Source organism: Pogona vitticeps, chromosome 1, assembly GCF_051106095.1.
Source record: "Pogona vitticeps strain Pit_001003342236 chromosome 1, PviZW2.1, whole genome shotgun sequence".
NCBI classification, from domain to species: Eukaryota; Metazoa; Chordata; class Lepidosauria; order Squamata; family Agamidae; genus Pogona; species Pogona vitticeps.
In genome coordinates, this window is record NC_135783.1 from 148,781,006 (window position 1) to 148,794,966 (window position 13,961).

The following is a 13,961-nucleotide window of genomic DNA, read 5'->3' on the forward strand; positions in this document are numbered from 1 at the left end:
AGGCGAGGAGGATTCAACCCAGTTCTTTGGAACTGAGCCTTCAGAAAAACAAAAGAGAGGGTTGTCGTGGTTAAAGAGTGTGAGCCTAGATTAGCTCGAAATCCCCTCTTCGGCACAAAGCTTCGTGCTAGTCTCTTCGCCTGACCAAAACTGGCGAGGAGGAGAGCCACACGGGCGGCTTTTTTCCCCTCACTGGAAGGGGAAGGCCGGGCCAGACGAAGGGAATAAAGACCCTAAGCGGCGGCGGCAACAACAACCACGAAAGACAAAGCCGCGCGCCTCTCCTTTTTCCCCAGCAGGTGGCGGTAGCGCACAAACGCGGCGTGAAAGGGCTTCCGAGTCAGCGCTTCCCAGGAGGAAAGATGGTTGACTGCGTTGGCACATGGCGGGACTACAGTCTGGGGTGGCGCAATGAGAATTAGCCATGCAGGCGTAAAGGAAACGGCCTTCTCGCTCTGCGAGGGAGCTCCCCTGTTTCTACCCTCCCCCTTCTCTTCCTCCTCCTCCTCCTCCTCTTCCTCCCTCCTTGGGTAGAGCTGGCGGAGGCTGGCCTGGTTAACTTGTACGGTGGCCGCTGGAGATCCCTTTTTTTTTCTGAAGGAGGGCGGGAGGGCTCCCACGCTCTGCCCACTTTGCGGAGAAGGTGCAGCGCAGAGAGAGGGCTTCTTTCTGCAAAAGGGGCGGCTGTGGACCCGCGAGAGGCCCGAGCGAGCGGAGGAGAAGCCGCGAGATCTCGCCAGAGAAAGAAAGACAGCAGCAGCAGCAGCAGCCCGTTCAGCATCCTTCCTCCGATCGCGGCCGGCCAGGGCTCTTTGGGAACAAAGACCAGGAAAAAAAGGCGTGAAGGCAAGCAATAGCTTCCCCCCCCTCCAATCCACCACCACCCCCGCCCCAGATTTAGCTCCTCTCTGGATACAGACTCTGTGCCTGCTAATTAAAATTGGCAGCCGCTTTTCTCCCATCCGTGCATGCGCCCGATCCCGTTTTAAGGCCGCCGCCATCATCATCATCATGGTGTGCCATTGTCCGAGTTTATAGCACCGAACAGTAGCGCCCAGCCTTTAGCTGGAGAACCTACATTCATCGTGTTAAGGTCATCGTGTATAATGGCTCACGTGAACTGCTTGGAGAAGTGTTGGTGTGCAGGTGGGAGGGTGAAAATCTGGGGCCCCGTTGCTTTTCATGTGTGACCCCCCCCTCCCCCAATCCTAATCTTAAAGTGCAGGGGGGGGCTGTTCTCTCCTGGCTTGCTCCACTATGATTTTTTTTTTTAAAAAAAATCAACGTCCTTTGGAACCCCTAGTTGTCAAGTCATCTGTCTTCTGGTCCCAGGGGAAAAGATTCCAAGCAGTTTAGCCTTGCCTCTTAAATACAGTATGTGCTTTTTATGCAACCTCCCCAAAAACCGAGGAAGCGAACTGGCCCTGATAGGTTCCTTGTTTGTCACCCTTCTTAGCCAGGGGTGTTTCAGCTCTACATTTGACAAGTGATCAAGTTCTTCCCTGGACTGTTTTAGATTATAGGGGGAGAGCTGGGATATTTGAAATTTTTAAAGCAAAAATAAAAAATAAAACCAGCTCCTTGCAATTAAAAAGCTAGCAGGTTGAGGAGGAGATCTATCATAGTATTCTCCTCGGGATGCTATTTCTCCTATAAGCAAGGCATTTTTCAAAGAGTAGCATTCCAATTCTCACCTGCATCTTTCCTGCAATTCTTACTTCCACAATGCAAAATACAACAATCAGCATTTGATTCTGTAGTACATATAAATTCTCATTGTTTATGTCCAAGACAGTTATCTCCATCTTCTGTTCCATTAACTACCCCATTAACCTCAATCGACTCTGCTTCCAGTGAGTGGCATGGATTTTAGCTGTGTTTAAATAGTTTCTCATGGCTGTCTGCTAGGCTGAAATATGAAATTAGGTCAGCCAACACAATTCATTATCTACTCAGAAGGAAGCAAGATTGGATTCAGGATAACTTACTTTTCAGTATCACCTACTCCTGCCATTGCATGGTTTCCACGACCATGCAGCCTTATCCCGATTTTTTTTACTTTTTTGTGTCATCTGTTAACAATGAAAGCATGTTTGAGATCCTATGTTAAAAGTAAACTGGAGAATAATTAATGCACAAGCTCTAATGTGATTTATCCTTTTTTAAAGGATGGAGAAGAAAAAAATCCTACTGAAATCCAAAGTGGCTGCTTCGAACCTCCTGAGGGCACTGCATGCTCTTTATCGATTAGGCCACTTCTGTGACGTCACAATACACACACAGCAGCTAGGAACCCAGAACAAGTTTTTAGTTCACAAGGCTGTCTTAGCTGCTTCCAGCAATTATTTTAAAAGCCTCTTTCTCAAGGATGAGATGCTGAATGCTCAGAATTGCAGGGTGACTCTTCAGGATATTCATGCTGAAGATTTCGTCTCCTTCTTAAAGTTTGTCTATACGGCGGAAGTAGAAATTCAAGTGGATCAACTTCGCCGGATCAGGGAAGTCGCTGAAAGACTTGAATGCAAGGATCTGCTAGATGTCCTTGAAGAAATGAAGGCTCTCGGTGAAGAAGACCCAGAAATGAGCATCCATTTCAAAAATCATGGAAGTGGTGAGTCTCTCTGGAGTCAACCAGAACATACAGAAGATAAAAAACAGAGTGACTTGTCCCAAATCTTGGTGATACCTATGAAGAGAAACCTTTGGGACAGAAAAAAGCATAAGAAACTATCAGCTAGCTGTGATGTTATTGAAGAGAAACCTGGACTTCCTATCAAAGATGAGGTTCCTCTAGCTAAGCCCAAAGATGAGACAGCTGCCTTGGCCAGAGAGAGCAAAGTAGACGCACCGAAAGTTCTCATCACGGATAATTCCAGCCAGGAGGAAAATGCCACCCATCCTTCACCACCTCTTGAAGGCTCACAGGAAACCTGCCTTATTATAAACAGGATATTGCCTGGCCAGCAGCAGGATGCAAATATCTTAATTCTTGGTGAAGCCAGCCTCCGAAAATCACGCAGTATATCCAAAGTCGTGCCGCGGCTGTATGCATGTGACAAGTGTAATCGTTCCTTCCCCTTTGCCAAGCAGTACCAGTCACACATGGAACTGGAGCACGAGACACGTCTGGTCATCAAATATAACTGCAGTGTGTGCGGCCAGCTGTTTTCCAGTTGCCAGAATCTAAGAAATCATAGGCTTGCCATTCACAGCAGCGAGCGGCGCTTTCCCTGCTTGTTATGTGACAAAAAGTTTAAGCGGCAGAAGGATACCAAGGATCACGTCCGGCGGGTGCACGAAAAGAAACGGAGCCCTCAAAGGTGCCCTTACTGTGACAAGGTCATCAGTTCCAAATGTGGCCTGACCGTTCACATCCGAACCCACACCGGAGAGAAGCCTTACAAGTGTGAATGCTGCCCAGCACGTTTTGCTCAGAGGTCGGCCTTTAATACTCATGTGAGGTAAACCCTTTATTTGTGCACTTCAGAACATCAGGAAAGAGATGGTTGTTGCTGTTGTTAAAACCCTTATCTCTGCGGTTAGAATTTAATCCGAGCGGAAATCAGTGGTCAGGGAACAGGGGTAAATTACCCCAAATGGGGTAAAAATGAAAATCCTGGGGGTAATGAGAACAGTCGCGGCAGGCATTTTACCCCCAGGCATTTTATTTCCAACGATGCTGTGTGTAGGCGGGTATTCTGTCGCGGGGAGAGAGAGCCTTGGTGAGGAACTGCACAGGGCACCCGCCTGCCCTCCTCACCTTCAAAGTGGGGGGGAGAGGACGGCGTACCAGGCCAGCTGGACTCTTTGCCCAGCGGAGCCGTGGCTGGGGCTCTCCTTTCTGCTTGCACCCACCCGCCCGGTGCACTGGCGAGGAGACCCCCTTCCCACCCCGCCTCATCTGAGCTCATGGACCCTGTGGCGCCCGCCTCCCCTCGCCAAGGACGCGCTTTCCCAGCAGTATGGCAGCTCCAGACTGCCTGCCCAGGCGGTGGCCACAGGTCCTGGGTGAGTGCAGAGGCGGGGGGGTCGGCCATGGGCGGCGAGAGCCGGGGGGGGGTAATGTCAACGTATATAAATTGGGGGTGGGTTAAAAGGTAAAAAAGTTCCCTGACCCCTGATGTAAATTGATCATGTTGTGCCCCTTGAGTTCTGGTTTGTTTTGCACTCCTAAGCAAATAAGTTACATTTAGATCGTTCCATGATTAGATCGTTCCATTTACGACTGGAGTTGCGGCCATACCCTTGTAGCCCACAGGCAGTGCAGCCATTTTTCTTGCATAGCTATAGCCTTTCACTCTGTATTGGACCAGGACAACCTGGCAAACCGTCGGACAATATTGAAGGTAGCATGCTACTCAGTGTGGTTTTTTTCACAGTACTTTTATACAGTACTTCCCCAGATAATCTTTGTATTTTGCAAGTTGCTTTCCATTTTAGGAGGAGATGAATTTTTACAGTGTCACCCTATGCATGTTTGTTCATGGTAGCCAGTGGGGCTACGGCCCTAGGTAAACATAATATGATTTAGTCCGAAAGACAGATTATGTCTAACTGGTTTTTGTGTATTTGGTAACTTGTTTCTCAATAGAAAAGTTCATGTGTCCAGACAAGAGAGGAAACTGGTGGAAGGTTCCTGGATGCTGGCCCCACCAATGGAGAGAAACAACATTACAGATGGTGAAACAGATGTGAATAACCAAACATGCCAAGAGGTACCAAATACCGTGCCACAAAGAGAATTTGTGGGAGAAAAGATTCAGGAGCTTGAGAAAGAATCCAGCAGTTCTCTAGCAGTAGAAACAGAGTCTGAAAATAAAGAGGGAAGGCAAGAGGTTTGTTGCAAAACCAGCATCGAAAGTGTGGAAATTGAGGGACCCACAGATATAGCTGTAGAAGAGGGGGTCAAAGGGGAGGTGTCCTGTGGAGCAGAAGGAGACGACAGCAATGACTGTGAGCTACTCTCTTCAGAGAGCGACAGCAGTGATTCAGATGATCAAGACGTAGTAGAAAACATACTGGATATAAATTACAAAGAAAAGAAAACAGATCAAGATGAGCTACTGGAAAAATCCGCCTATGTTATAACATGCACCAAATGTGTTGAGAAATTCATGTCCCGGAAAAAATACATTGACCACTGCAAAGATGTCCATCATTCCTTGCCAGGCAAAGTGTATCAGTGTGACATTTGTAGCAAGTCCTTTGCAAGTTACAACAGCTGGAAGGAGCACCGAGCCTGCGTTCACACGGAAGACAGGCAGTTTGCCTGCACTCTTTGCAACGGCACCTTTAAAAGAAAGAGGGATGTGAGGACGCATTACATGCGGAAACATGAAGGCAGGGTGAAGCGCCCCCTCTGCTCTGTCTGTGGCAAGATCTTAAGTTCTAGAACGGCGCTCGTGTTCCACATGCGGACCCATACAGGAGAGAAGCCATACCAGTGTGGTATCTGCTGCTCAAGATTTGCCCAACCTTCACAGCTCAAGATTCACACCAGGTCAGCCTGTACTGTATGTCTTCTTTTCTTCCTGTTTTGTTTCTCTTGAATGTGCCGTCTGTCACAAGGGCGAGGAATGTGTGGCCCTCCAGACATGGCTCCCATCAAACCTAGACAGCGTAGCCAAAAGAAGAGAAAGGGTGGGAGCTGCGGTCCTACAACCTTGGCAGCCGATGGGTTACTCATCCTGGCCAAGCCAATATTGAGTAACCAAATGAAGATCGAATGTAGATCCACACTCATTAGTATAATGATGTCAGTGGAAAAATGGAAGTGGGATTAATAATATAGGCAGAATTTTGCATATTATTTAACATTTTAATGGCATGCTACTGATACTGAACAGCGTTCCGTGTCTAAGTCGCACTGGCCATGTGACCACGGAAGATTGTCTTCGGACAAACGCTGGCTCTATGGCTTGGAAATGGGGATGAGCACCGCCCCCTAGAGTCAGACACGACTGGACAAAAAATTGTCAAGGGGAACCTTTACCTTTACCTTACTGATACTGAAAGATAAATCAATGCCTGTTTGGAGGTTCAGCGTCTGATAAACATAGCACAAAAGGAAAGAGGAGTAGGGAGGGAAGAGAAGTGACACCTCCTTCTTTTAGCCAGTGGATGGAATCAGGTTGTTCTGTCCTTCCAGCGGTGGTCTTTTAAGGGGTAGGCAGATCATGCAACCTCCCAGTGGCTGCTGAATGAGGCCAGAGTATGTTGTTCTTCATGTGTTCGGTCCTAGATTCACATTATTTAGTTCTATAATTCAAAAAAAGAGAACCTTATGAAACACTGTTTCAACAGGATTTCACATAGAAGGCAGGTCAGGAATTGGCCAAATGTGGTCCTCCAGATGGTGAATTGCAGCACCCGCCAGCCCTAGCCAGCAAGCCAGTGATGAAGATTTCATGTTAGTTCTTGCATAGACTTTTCATTACACTGGCCATAGAATCAAGTGACCCTGAAGGAGCCTTAAATTAATTTAGTCCAAATGTCCAGGTTAATTTGGTGGTGGTTTTCAAAATCCCCTTCCTACAAGTTGTGTTTGTGGCTTTGGGGATGGAGTGATACTTGGTAAACTGTTTGTAATACTCACTATGTGGAACTATCTTTGTATCTTTTCCAATCTAGGTCCCATACAGGTGAAAAGCCATATATATGTGAAGACTGTGGGGCGTGCTTTGTGGATAAAGGCAAACTTACTGGTCACAAGAGGACACATACAGGTAAGATAAATTCACCTGTTCCCTGAATGGGCCATTACCTATATATAACTCATGTAGCTGCCCCATCATTTTGCTTCTCCTGCGTTATTCAGGCGTGAATATCCTCTTCCCCACACATACATTTCTGGGCAGCTTGACCTTCAGCCCAAGACCGCTGTGGTCGGTGGATAGCCAAAAAGCTGTGTCAGTATTACAAAAAGAGGTTCAAAGAATGGACTGTCTCAAGAGAAGGAAGAATTCTGTGAGGGGAAAGTGAGCCTTGTGGAAAAGATCAGCTAAACACTTTTTGGAAATTTCCTCTGCAACAGTAGTAACAGAAATACCATATTTTTCCATGTATAAGACCCCCCATGTATAAGATGCCCCACCCCACTTTTCTGACCCAAAATTAAGAAATGTAACTGGGACTTAGCAAATGTAGGGTAAAAAGAATCAAAGCCCTGCAGGATCGCTTTGATCCCCGCTTTGCCCTCCACTTGTTTTATTCTCCTCAGCGTACTTCCGTAAATAAGACGACCCTCGATTTTTAGACTAAAGATTTTAGACAAAAGTAGTCTTATACATGGAAAAATACAGTAGTTCATTTGCTTCTTTTATCAGGGGAACGCCTCTTCAAATGTGATGTGTGTGAGAAACACTTTGCTACCAATGAATATTTGAAATGTCACAAGCGCTGCCATATGGGAGCCAAACCATACAAATGTGATGTCTGTGGGAAGACCTTTGGCTTGAGAGCCTCGTTAGCTCAACACAGCAATGTTCACGCAGGTAATAAAAGTTGTTTGTGGGTGGAGGGTGGGGGACGATGTAGGTGGAAGGAGTAGGTAATAGATGTATAGACGCAAGCTTCTTGCATGTGAGTCTGATACAAAGACGCATAAGATTGAAAACTTGGGATATGGCTATTGTTAAATTTTCTTAAATACTGCTGGATACCCAAAATGAGTTGCAGCATTCTGTAAGATGGACTAAAGACAGATTAGAGGAAGGACGTTGCATTGAGACCCAATTGGGTTGCAAACAGCCTCTGAATATTACTATTGACTATATTTTTGTTTCTCCCCAGAATTTATTTCATTGGTTTTGTGATGTCATCATATATTTCTTTTCAAGTCACTATGTAGTCTCATTTGGGGATGAAAAGTTGGACAGACTATCTTCTAAATGTAATATGGAGGCTTTGGAAATGCACTTTCATACCTGTTTGGTTTGCTTCTTTTCTTTTCAAGAGACTCCTCCTTATTTCTGTGAGCAGTGCGGGAAGACATTTACTCAACAAGGAGCGCTTCGGCGTCACCAGCGTATTCACACTGGAGAAAAACCATACAAATGTAGGGCTTGTGAGAAAACATTCACAGATATGTCAACCTTGAGGAGGCATGTCCTGGTATGTCCTCTGTTTTCTTCTTGAGGCCCTGAGTAGCAACACATTTCTTTACAGGCTTTTTAAAACCTCCCAGCGCTGAGATGGTAAAGTGGTACTGCTGTTCTCTCTCTCCCTTCTCAGTGCCTCTAGGGTGGCACATTCACTGTTATGAAAGAGGAAGCGAAAGGCACTGTTGCCTCAGAAAATAGAATTAACATTGCACCAGTGACTTCTATTCTGCTTCTTTGAAACATCATTGGGTCTGCATTAGGGCTATCTTCTGATATGGGCAACGTTCTGCTGGCATGGAGTGGCACTGGGTAACCACCAACCCACTGAGTGGCATGCTGCCATAATTTGGCGGCTATCACAGAAGTTCTTGCCATCTTCATTGCTGTTGAAATCTGGTATAATCGTGGCAGTTCTCTGATGTGCATTAATCTAAATTCTTATTATTAGTGGGATTAAGAAATGACCACTTTCCTTGGGACTCCCCACATCTTACACTGGTGCCATAATGACCCTAGTTTTTGTGTACAACCTACTTGCCACTTACGATCCTTCCAAATTTTGTGGGAAGCATAATTTGCTTTCTGCACACTGTACCTTACAGAATGTGAGACCAGGCTATATGAATGAGGACCATTTATCTCTTTAAAACATCTCCAAATAGTAGTATGGTGTTGACATTATTTTTAAATAGATTTTATTGTAATAACTAGAAAAGTTTACTTTGTTAGAAAGGTTCTTTAAAATGTTTGGCTTGATCAGCTTAGAATTTGAATCACGGAAGTAAATCTTTGTATTTCCCCCCTTCTGCTGTAGGTCCATGACCGGAATGCTCACTGGAGGAGTTTCTTAATAGATCTTACTATCAAAAAGGACCATAACTGGTCCAAAATAGAGACTTTATCTAATATCTGTATGGGAGAGGACTCCAGTCCAGTTTGGTCTAGTGAACGTAGTAAATGCTATAAACCAGAAAGTGTGGGTGTAAAAAAAGCAGAACATGTATCATGTAATGGCAATGTAAGAGATTCTGACCATTCCCTTATATGTTTATAAGTTCAGATAGTCAAGATATAACATGATACAAGCATTTCACGCGTTTTTAAATGTATAGTAACACTCTCCAAGTTTTACACACTTTCTACAGATGATCCGTGCTCAGTTTGACTTTGCCAGATGGAAGACTCAAGCATTGGGTGCTTCAGAAATTGTTGTGAAATTCTTAGTGAGAAATTTCATTTTAGCCTAGATGCTGACTTCAACTAAGACCTTTCAGAGACTCAGGAAATATTCAGTTTCAAACTAGTCAGGTAAGAAAAATTAGAATCCCTTTTTAGGAATTTCCATCTTTAGGCCTGCACATGTGCAACAGAATAAAAGCATTGCTATGTGAAGTATGTATATGCTCAGTGCTGAGGAAAAGGTGTGACCAGATATATCAGTTTCTAGAGAGGTCACCTATTACAAATTATCATGGCTTATTTAAAGACAATGAGTTTATTAGGGCTTAAGATTTGGTAGAGCGCAGTCCACTTCATCCACACTTGGATATGTGTGATTGCAAAGATTAGAGGAGGTTGAAACGCAGAACATACAGACTGCGATAGTTATGTGATTGATAATGGCTCTTCACAAAAGAGTTGTCACTGATGACATAAATATTCTGTCATTGGATAAAATGGTGAACATGTACGGAGACAGGAAAGCAAAAACGTTCTACTGCAAGATACCAAAAGAACACTGAGCAGTTGTTTTTAATCTATCTGAAAGTCCTTTATTCATGAGGAAAGGCAGTTCATCTCCAAAATGTATCACTTACTTATAGTGTTAATAAAGCTTTTTCTAAATGCTCCACACTGTGGTCATTTTTCCCCATTTCTACTGAGTGCTATTTTCTCCTTGTGTTTATCACTCGGCACACCAATTAACACATGCAATATTCTGAGTGGCGGGGGCTGGAATCTTTATCCTGACTCAGACCTCAAGGGATAGAGATGAACATCATGACAAATTATAATTTAGTAGCCTGTCATTCTAATCTGCCTTCTGAAATTTCTCCACTCCAGAATTGTCCCTTTAAGGTTGCTGAGGATACGTGAGGAGTGGGAGATAGAAGTGCTGTCTCACTGCTTTTTGAATGCTGCCATTTTTAAAGTCAGACTAGTGCCATTTAGTTTTTTTAACATACAAACCGGCCTGCACATGAAACCCAGAAAGTTATTGCTGGCAGATGGCAGAACATACTAACAATGGAACAGATGGCTGTAACTCCTGATATTGTGACTGCCATTATTGGCTCTATGACAGTGTTTACGGACTTATTATTTGGTGGTAAAATTAATGCGGCACTGTTGGCTGCAAACACAGATGACCTCCATGGGAGGACCTTTTATTAGCTCAGGGTGCTATAGTAACTACAGCGCTGTTTGGACAGGAATACATTAGCCATGAGTATCCATGCTCTGGCAACTTCTTGTCTAGATTACTGCAGAGTTATATATGTACAACAGCCATTGAAAATAATCCAAAACGTCTATTGTCCAAAATAGGGACTAACTGGCAAATTATATATTCCATTAGTTTTTTGTGATCTACAATGCCTTCCAGGACATTTCTGGATCCATTTCAAAGTGTTGGTATTAACAATTCAAGTTCTAAATGGCTTGGGTGCAAGTTACTTGAAAGATTGTCCCTCCTGGCTAAACCTACCAAGACCTTAAGAACTTCATCAAAGGTCCATTTTCAGCTTCTCTTGCCTAATGGTGCAACAAGAGAACCTTTGTCCTAACAAAGAAATGCCCCTATCCAAAGGGATTTGCCTAGTTGCCTGTCCTGCTCACTACCTTGGTGCATGCGCTCCTAATCTCCAGATTAGACCACTGCAATGCGCTCTACGTGGGGCTGCCTCTGAGGTTGCTGCGGAAACTTCAGGTGGTGCAGAATGCTGCGGCCAGACTTCTCAGTGGTGTGAAAAAATACCATCACATCACACCCACTCTGGCCGCATTGCATTGGCTGCCCATCCGTTTCCGCATCGACTTCAAAGTTTTGATGCTTACATATAAAGCCCTAAACGGTTTAGGGCCTCGATACTTGGCGGAACGCCTTCTCCCACCAAGAACTACCCGTGTCACTCGCGCGAGTCAGGAGGTGAGGCTGAGGAGCCTAACGCCGAGGGAGGCCCGGAAGGAAAAGACAAGAAATCGGGCCTTCTCGGTGGTGGCTCCTCGCCTCTGGAATAATCTACCTCCTGATGTTCGCGCGGCTGCCTCGCTGGGTATTTTTAAAAAACAACTAAAAACATTGATGTTCCGGCAGGCCTTCCCCTTAACCAACTCCTGACCTTTTTTCCTTTCCTCTCCTTTTGCCTTCATGTTGAAACCCTCTTTTAACGTAGAATTGTTTTATATATGCTGTTGTATATGTTTGTAAGCCGCCTAGAGTGGTCTCAATCAGACCAGATAGGCGGGATATAAATAAAATAAATAAATAAATAAATAAAATACTGGGTGAAGACCTTTCTAAAATTTTACAGTACAAATTAACGTTCATTGTATTTCAGATACTGGAACAGATTGTTCTCCCTGATGCAGTTGAGTACAGTTTTTATCTAAACAATAAATTGCTCTCAGTTACTTTAATATTAATTTATGTACCAGCATAGATATACATATGGTTTTCCATTTATGTGATTGCATTTGGTATTTTTTACGGTTTTTTGAGTTACCAAAAATCTTCGATTAATTTGGTAGTGCAGAAATGCCATAAACCAGTGAATCCCAACCTGGGTTACTCAGGGTATGAACAAGTACATTTAAGGGTTCGTGAAAAGAATAATGGTGAGAAAAGGTGCATACATCAACTATATAAATCACTTATTTATATCCTGAGTAGTGGGAAGCCCTTTGGCTTCTTTTCTCCCTGCCTACTGCATGAGAGCCCAGACAATTGGCTTTCACTACAAGATGTGATCCATTCTTGTTCTGCCACTAACCTGGGGACTTCTGCTCCTTTCCTACTGACGTCCATTTATAAAGGACAACATTCCTTCCAGATTTTAATTTGTGTACGCTACCAGAGGCGATGGGGAAGTGGTCATAAGACCAGAGGGTACAGAATACACAAGTTCAAATCTCTGTCCCAAACACCTTGCAATTTAAAACTTGAAGCTGTGAAGAAAATGAAGAAAGATGGTATAAACAAGGAATCGGTATGTAAGGAGAGAAGTTAACGCCTACAGTATTATTGTACTGTATTCCTGGAAGCCTTTTTCTTCAGTTTACCCTTTCTAAATGTCTGAACAATAATCATACGTTACACTAAGTCCTAGTTTATCCAGGCAGAAAAACTTTGCATTAACATTTTGTTTGCAGATGCAGAATGCTTGTTATATATATATATATATATATATATATATATATATATATATATATATATATATATATATATATATAAACAAGCATTAACATTTTGTTTGCAGATGCAGAATGCTTGTTATATATATATATATATATATATATATATATATATATATATATATATATATATATATATATATATATATATATATATATATATATATATATATATATATATATATATATATATATATATATATATATATATATATATATAAACAAGCATTCTGCATCTGCAAACAAAATGTTAATGCATTTCCAAAGAGTAGGACCCCAAATAATAGGCTCACAATATGAGATTTCATCTAAACTGCAGGAAGAACGACTTGACAGCAACAGCTGTTCAGCAACTGAATAGGTTGCTTCGGAGAATGGCAGCCTCTCTTTCATTGGAGGTGTTTAAATAGAGTTTGCAAGGCCATTTCTCCAAGGCAATTTAGCAGTGGATTTCCTGCTTCCGTCCAAAATCTGTGATTCTAGGAGGTGTGAGTTTTCCCAGAAAAGTCTTTCAAATGATCCAACCTCTCTGACTTGCAGCCTGAAACAGTTACAACCACTGCAGCCAGGAGAAGAAAGCAGAGCCTGAACGGAACCCCATGCCTGTTACTTAGCAACCATTTCTCGTTAGAATGGAGAAGGCGATTGGTGTCGCTTTTTATCTACGCCAGAGCGAGCCTAGCAGTTGTCCGACGCAACCCAAACTTCTGGAATTCTTTCAACGTTGCCCTTGGCTATATGAGTCTCCGATAAACTTACGTTGGCAAAACTGAAGTGAAAAAGAGAGAAAAGGAAAAATATTGCGACATTTTAGAGAATAATATGTATTTACTGCAGCGTGAGCTTTCGTGGATCAAAGTATAGACAACTTCAGACACAAACGTTTTCAGCAGAAAGAAAGAAAGCCAGCCGTGCTCTCCTTGTAGACTCTCCAAAAGCAAGAGTAGTTGCTATGTTTATTAGATCGCTAAAATATGAAAAACGAGCTAGCTTTCTACGAGTCCTCGGCAGTGTCTGAAGAAGTGGATTTTGATCCATGAAATCTCACACTGAAATAAATGTGTCAGCCTTTGAAGTCTCACAGTATTTTTCCTTTCTCCCCCTCTTTTGATTTTGCCAACATGCTGACAATTTGAGAAACTGCTAGTAAATTTCATGTTGTTTTACAACATAGGGAATGTCAATGGGGGCGAGGGGAGACAAGATGAGAATCTGTTTCACTAGCCTATGAAATAACATATTTTTACCACTTCACCCAGTGCCCGGATGTTTGTGTAATTGCCATTGCACTTAAATTCGCTCATACTTCACTATCTAGGCGCCACACCCAACTTTATGTATGTATCCTGCCTGTGTATGCATTTGATATTTGAATATCTTATGTATACATCGTATATATTCAATAAATATGAATACATGTAGGCATGTATTGTTGAAGCTGCAAGG

General features: G+C 43.3%; 1 protein-coding gene across 2 annotated transcripts; it reads left to right on the top strand.

Moving 5' to 3' along the window:
- The first annotated feature begins 708 nt into the window (after positions 1-708).
- LOC110078965 (uncharacterized) lies at positions 709-9,954 on the top strand. Of its 2 annotated transcripts, XM_020793662.3 has the most exons (7): positions 709-846; positions 2,169-3,461; positions 4,592-5,500; positions 6,631-6,725; positions 7,326-7,493; positions 7,955-8,112; positions 8,917-9,954. In XM_020793662.3, exons 2-7 carry the CDS (start codon positions 2,170-2,172, stop codon positions 9,154-9,156), a joined length of 2,862 nt encoding a protein of 953 aa, XP_020649321.3. In that variant the 5' UTR covers positions 709-846; position 2,169; the 3' UTR covers positions 9,157-9,954. The 2 variants fall into 2 exon arrangements, with proteins under 2 accessions (XP_020649321.3, XP_020649323.3); XM_020793664.3 differs by lacking the exon at positions 7,326-7,493.
- The last annotated feature ends 4,007 nt before the right edge of the window (positions 9,955-13,961 follow it).

What these genes read in the sequence shown, in the direction of transcription:
- LOC110078965 (XM_020793662.3), top strand. Translation starts at nt 2,170, where the DNA reads ATGGAGAAGAAAAAAATCCTACTGAAATCCAAAGTGGCTGCTTCGAAC. An exon ending in GCCTTTAATACTCATGTGAG is followed by an intron (nt 3,462 to 4,591) that starts GTAAACCCTTTA and finishes GTTTCTCAATAG; the next exon opens with AAAAGTTCATGTGTCCAGAC. An exon ending in CCTTGAGGAGGCATGTCCTG is followed by an intron (nt 8,113 to 8,916) that starts GTATGTCCTCTG and finishes CTTCTGCTGTAG; the next exon opens with GTCCATGACCGGAATGCTCA.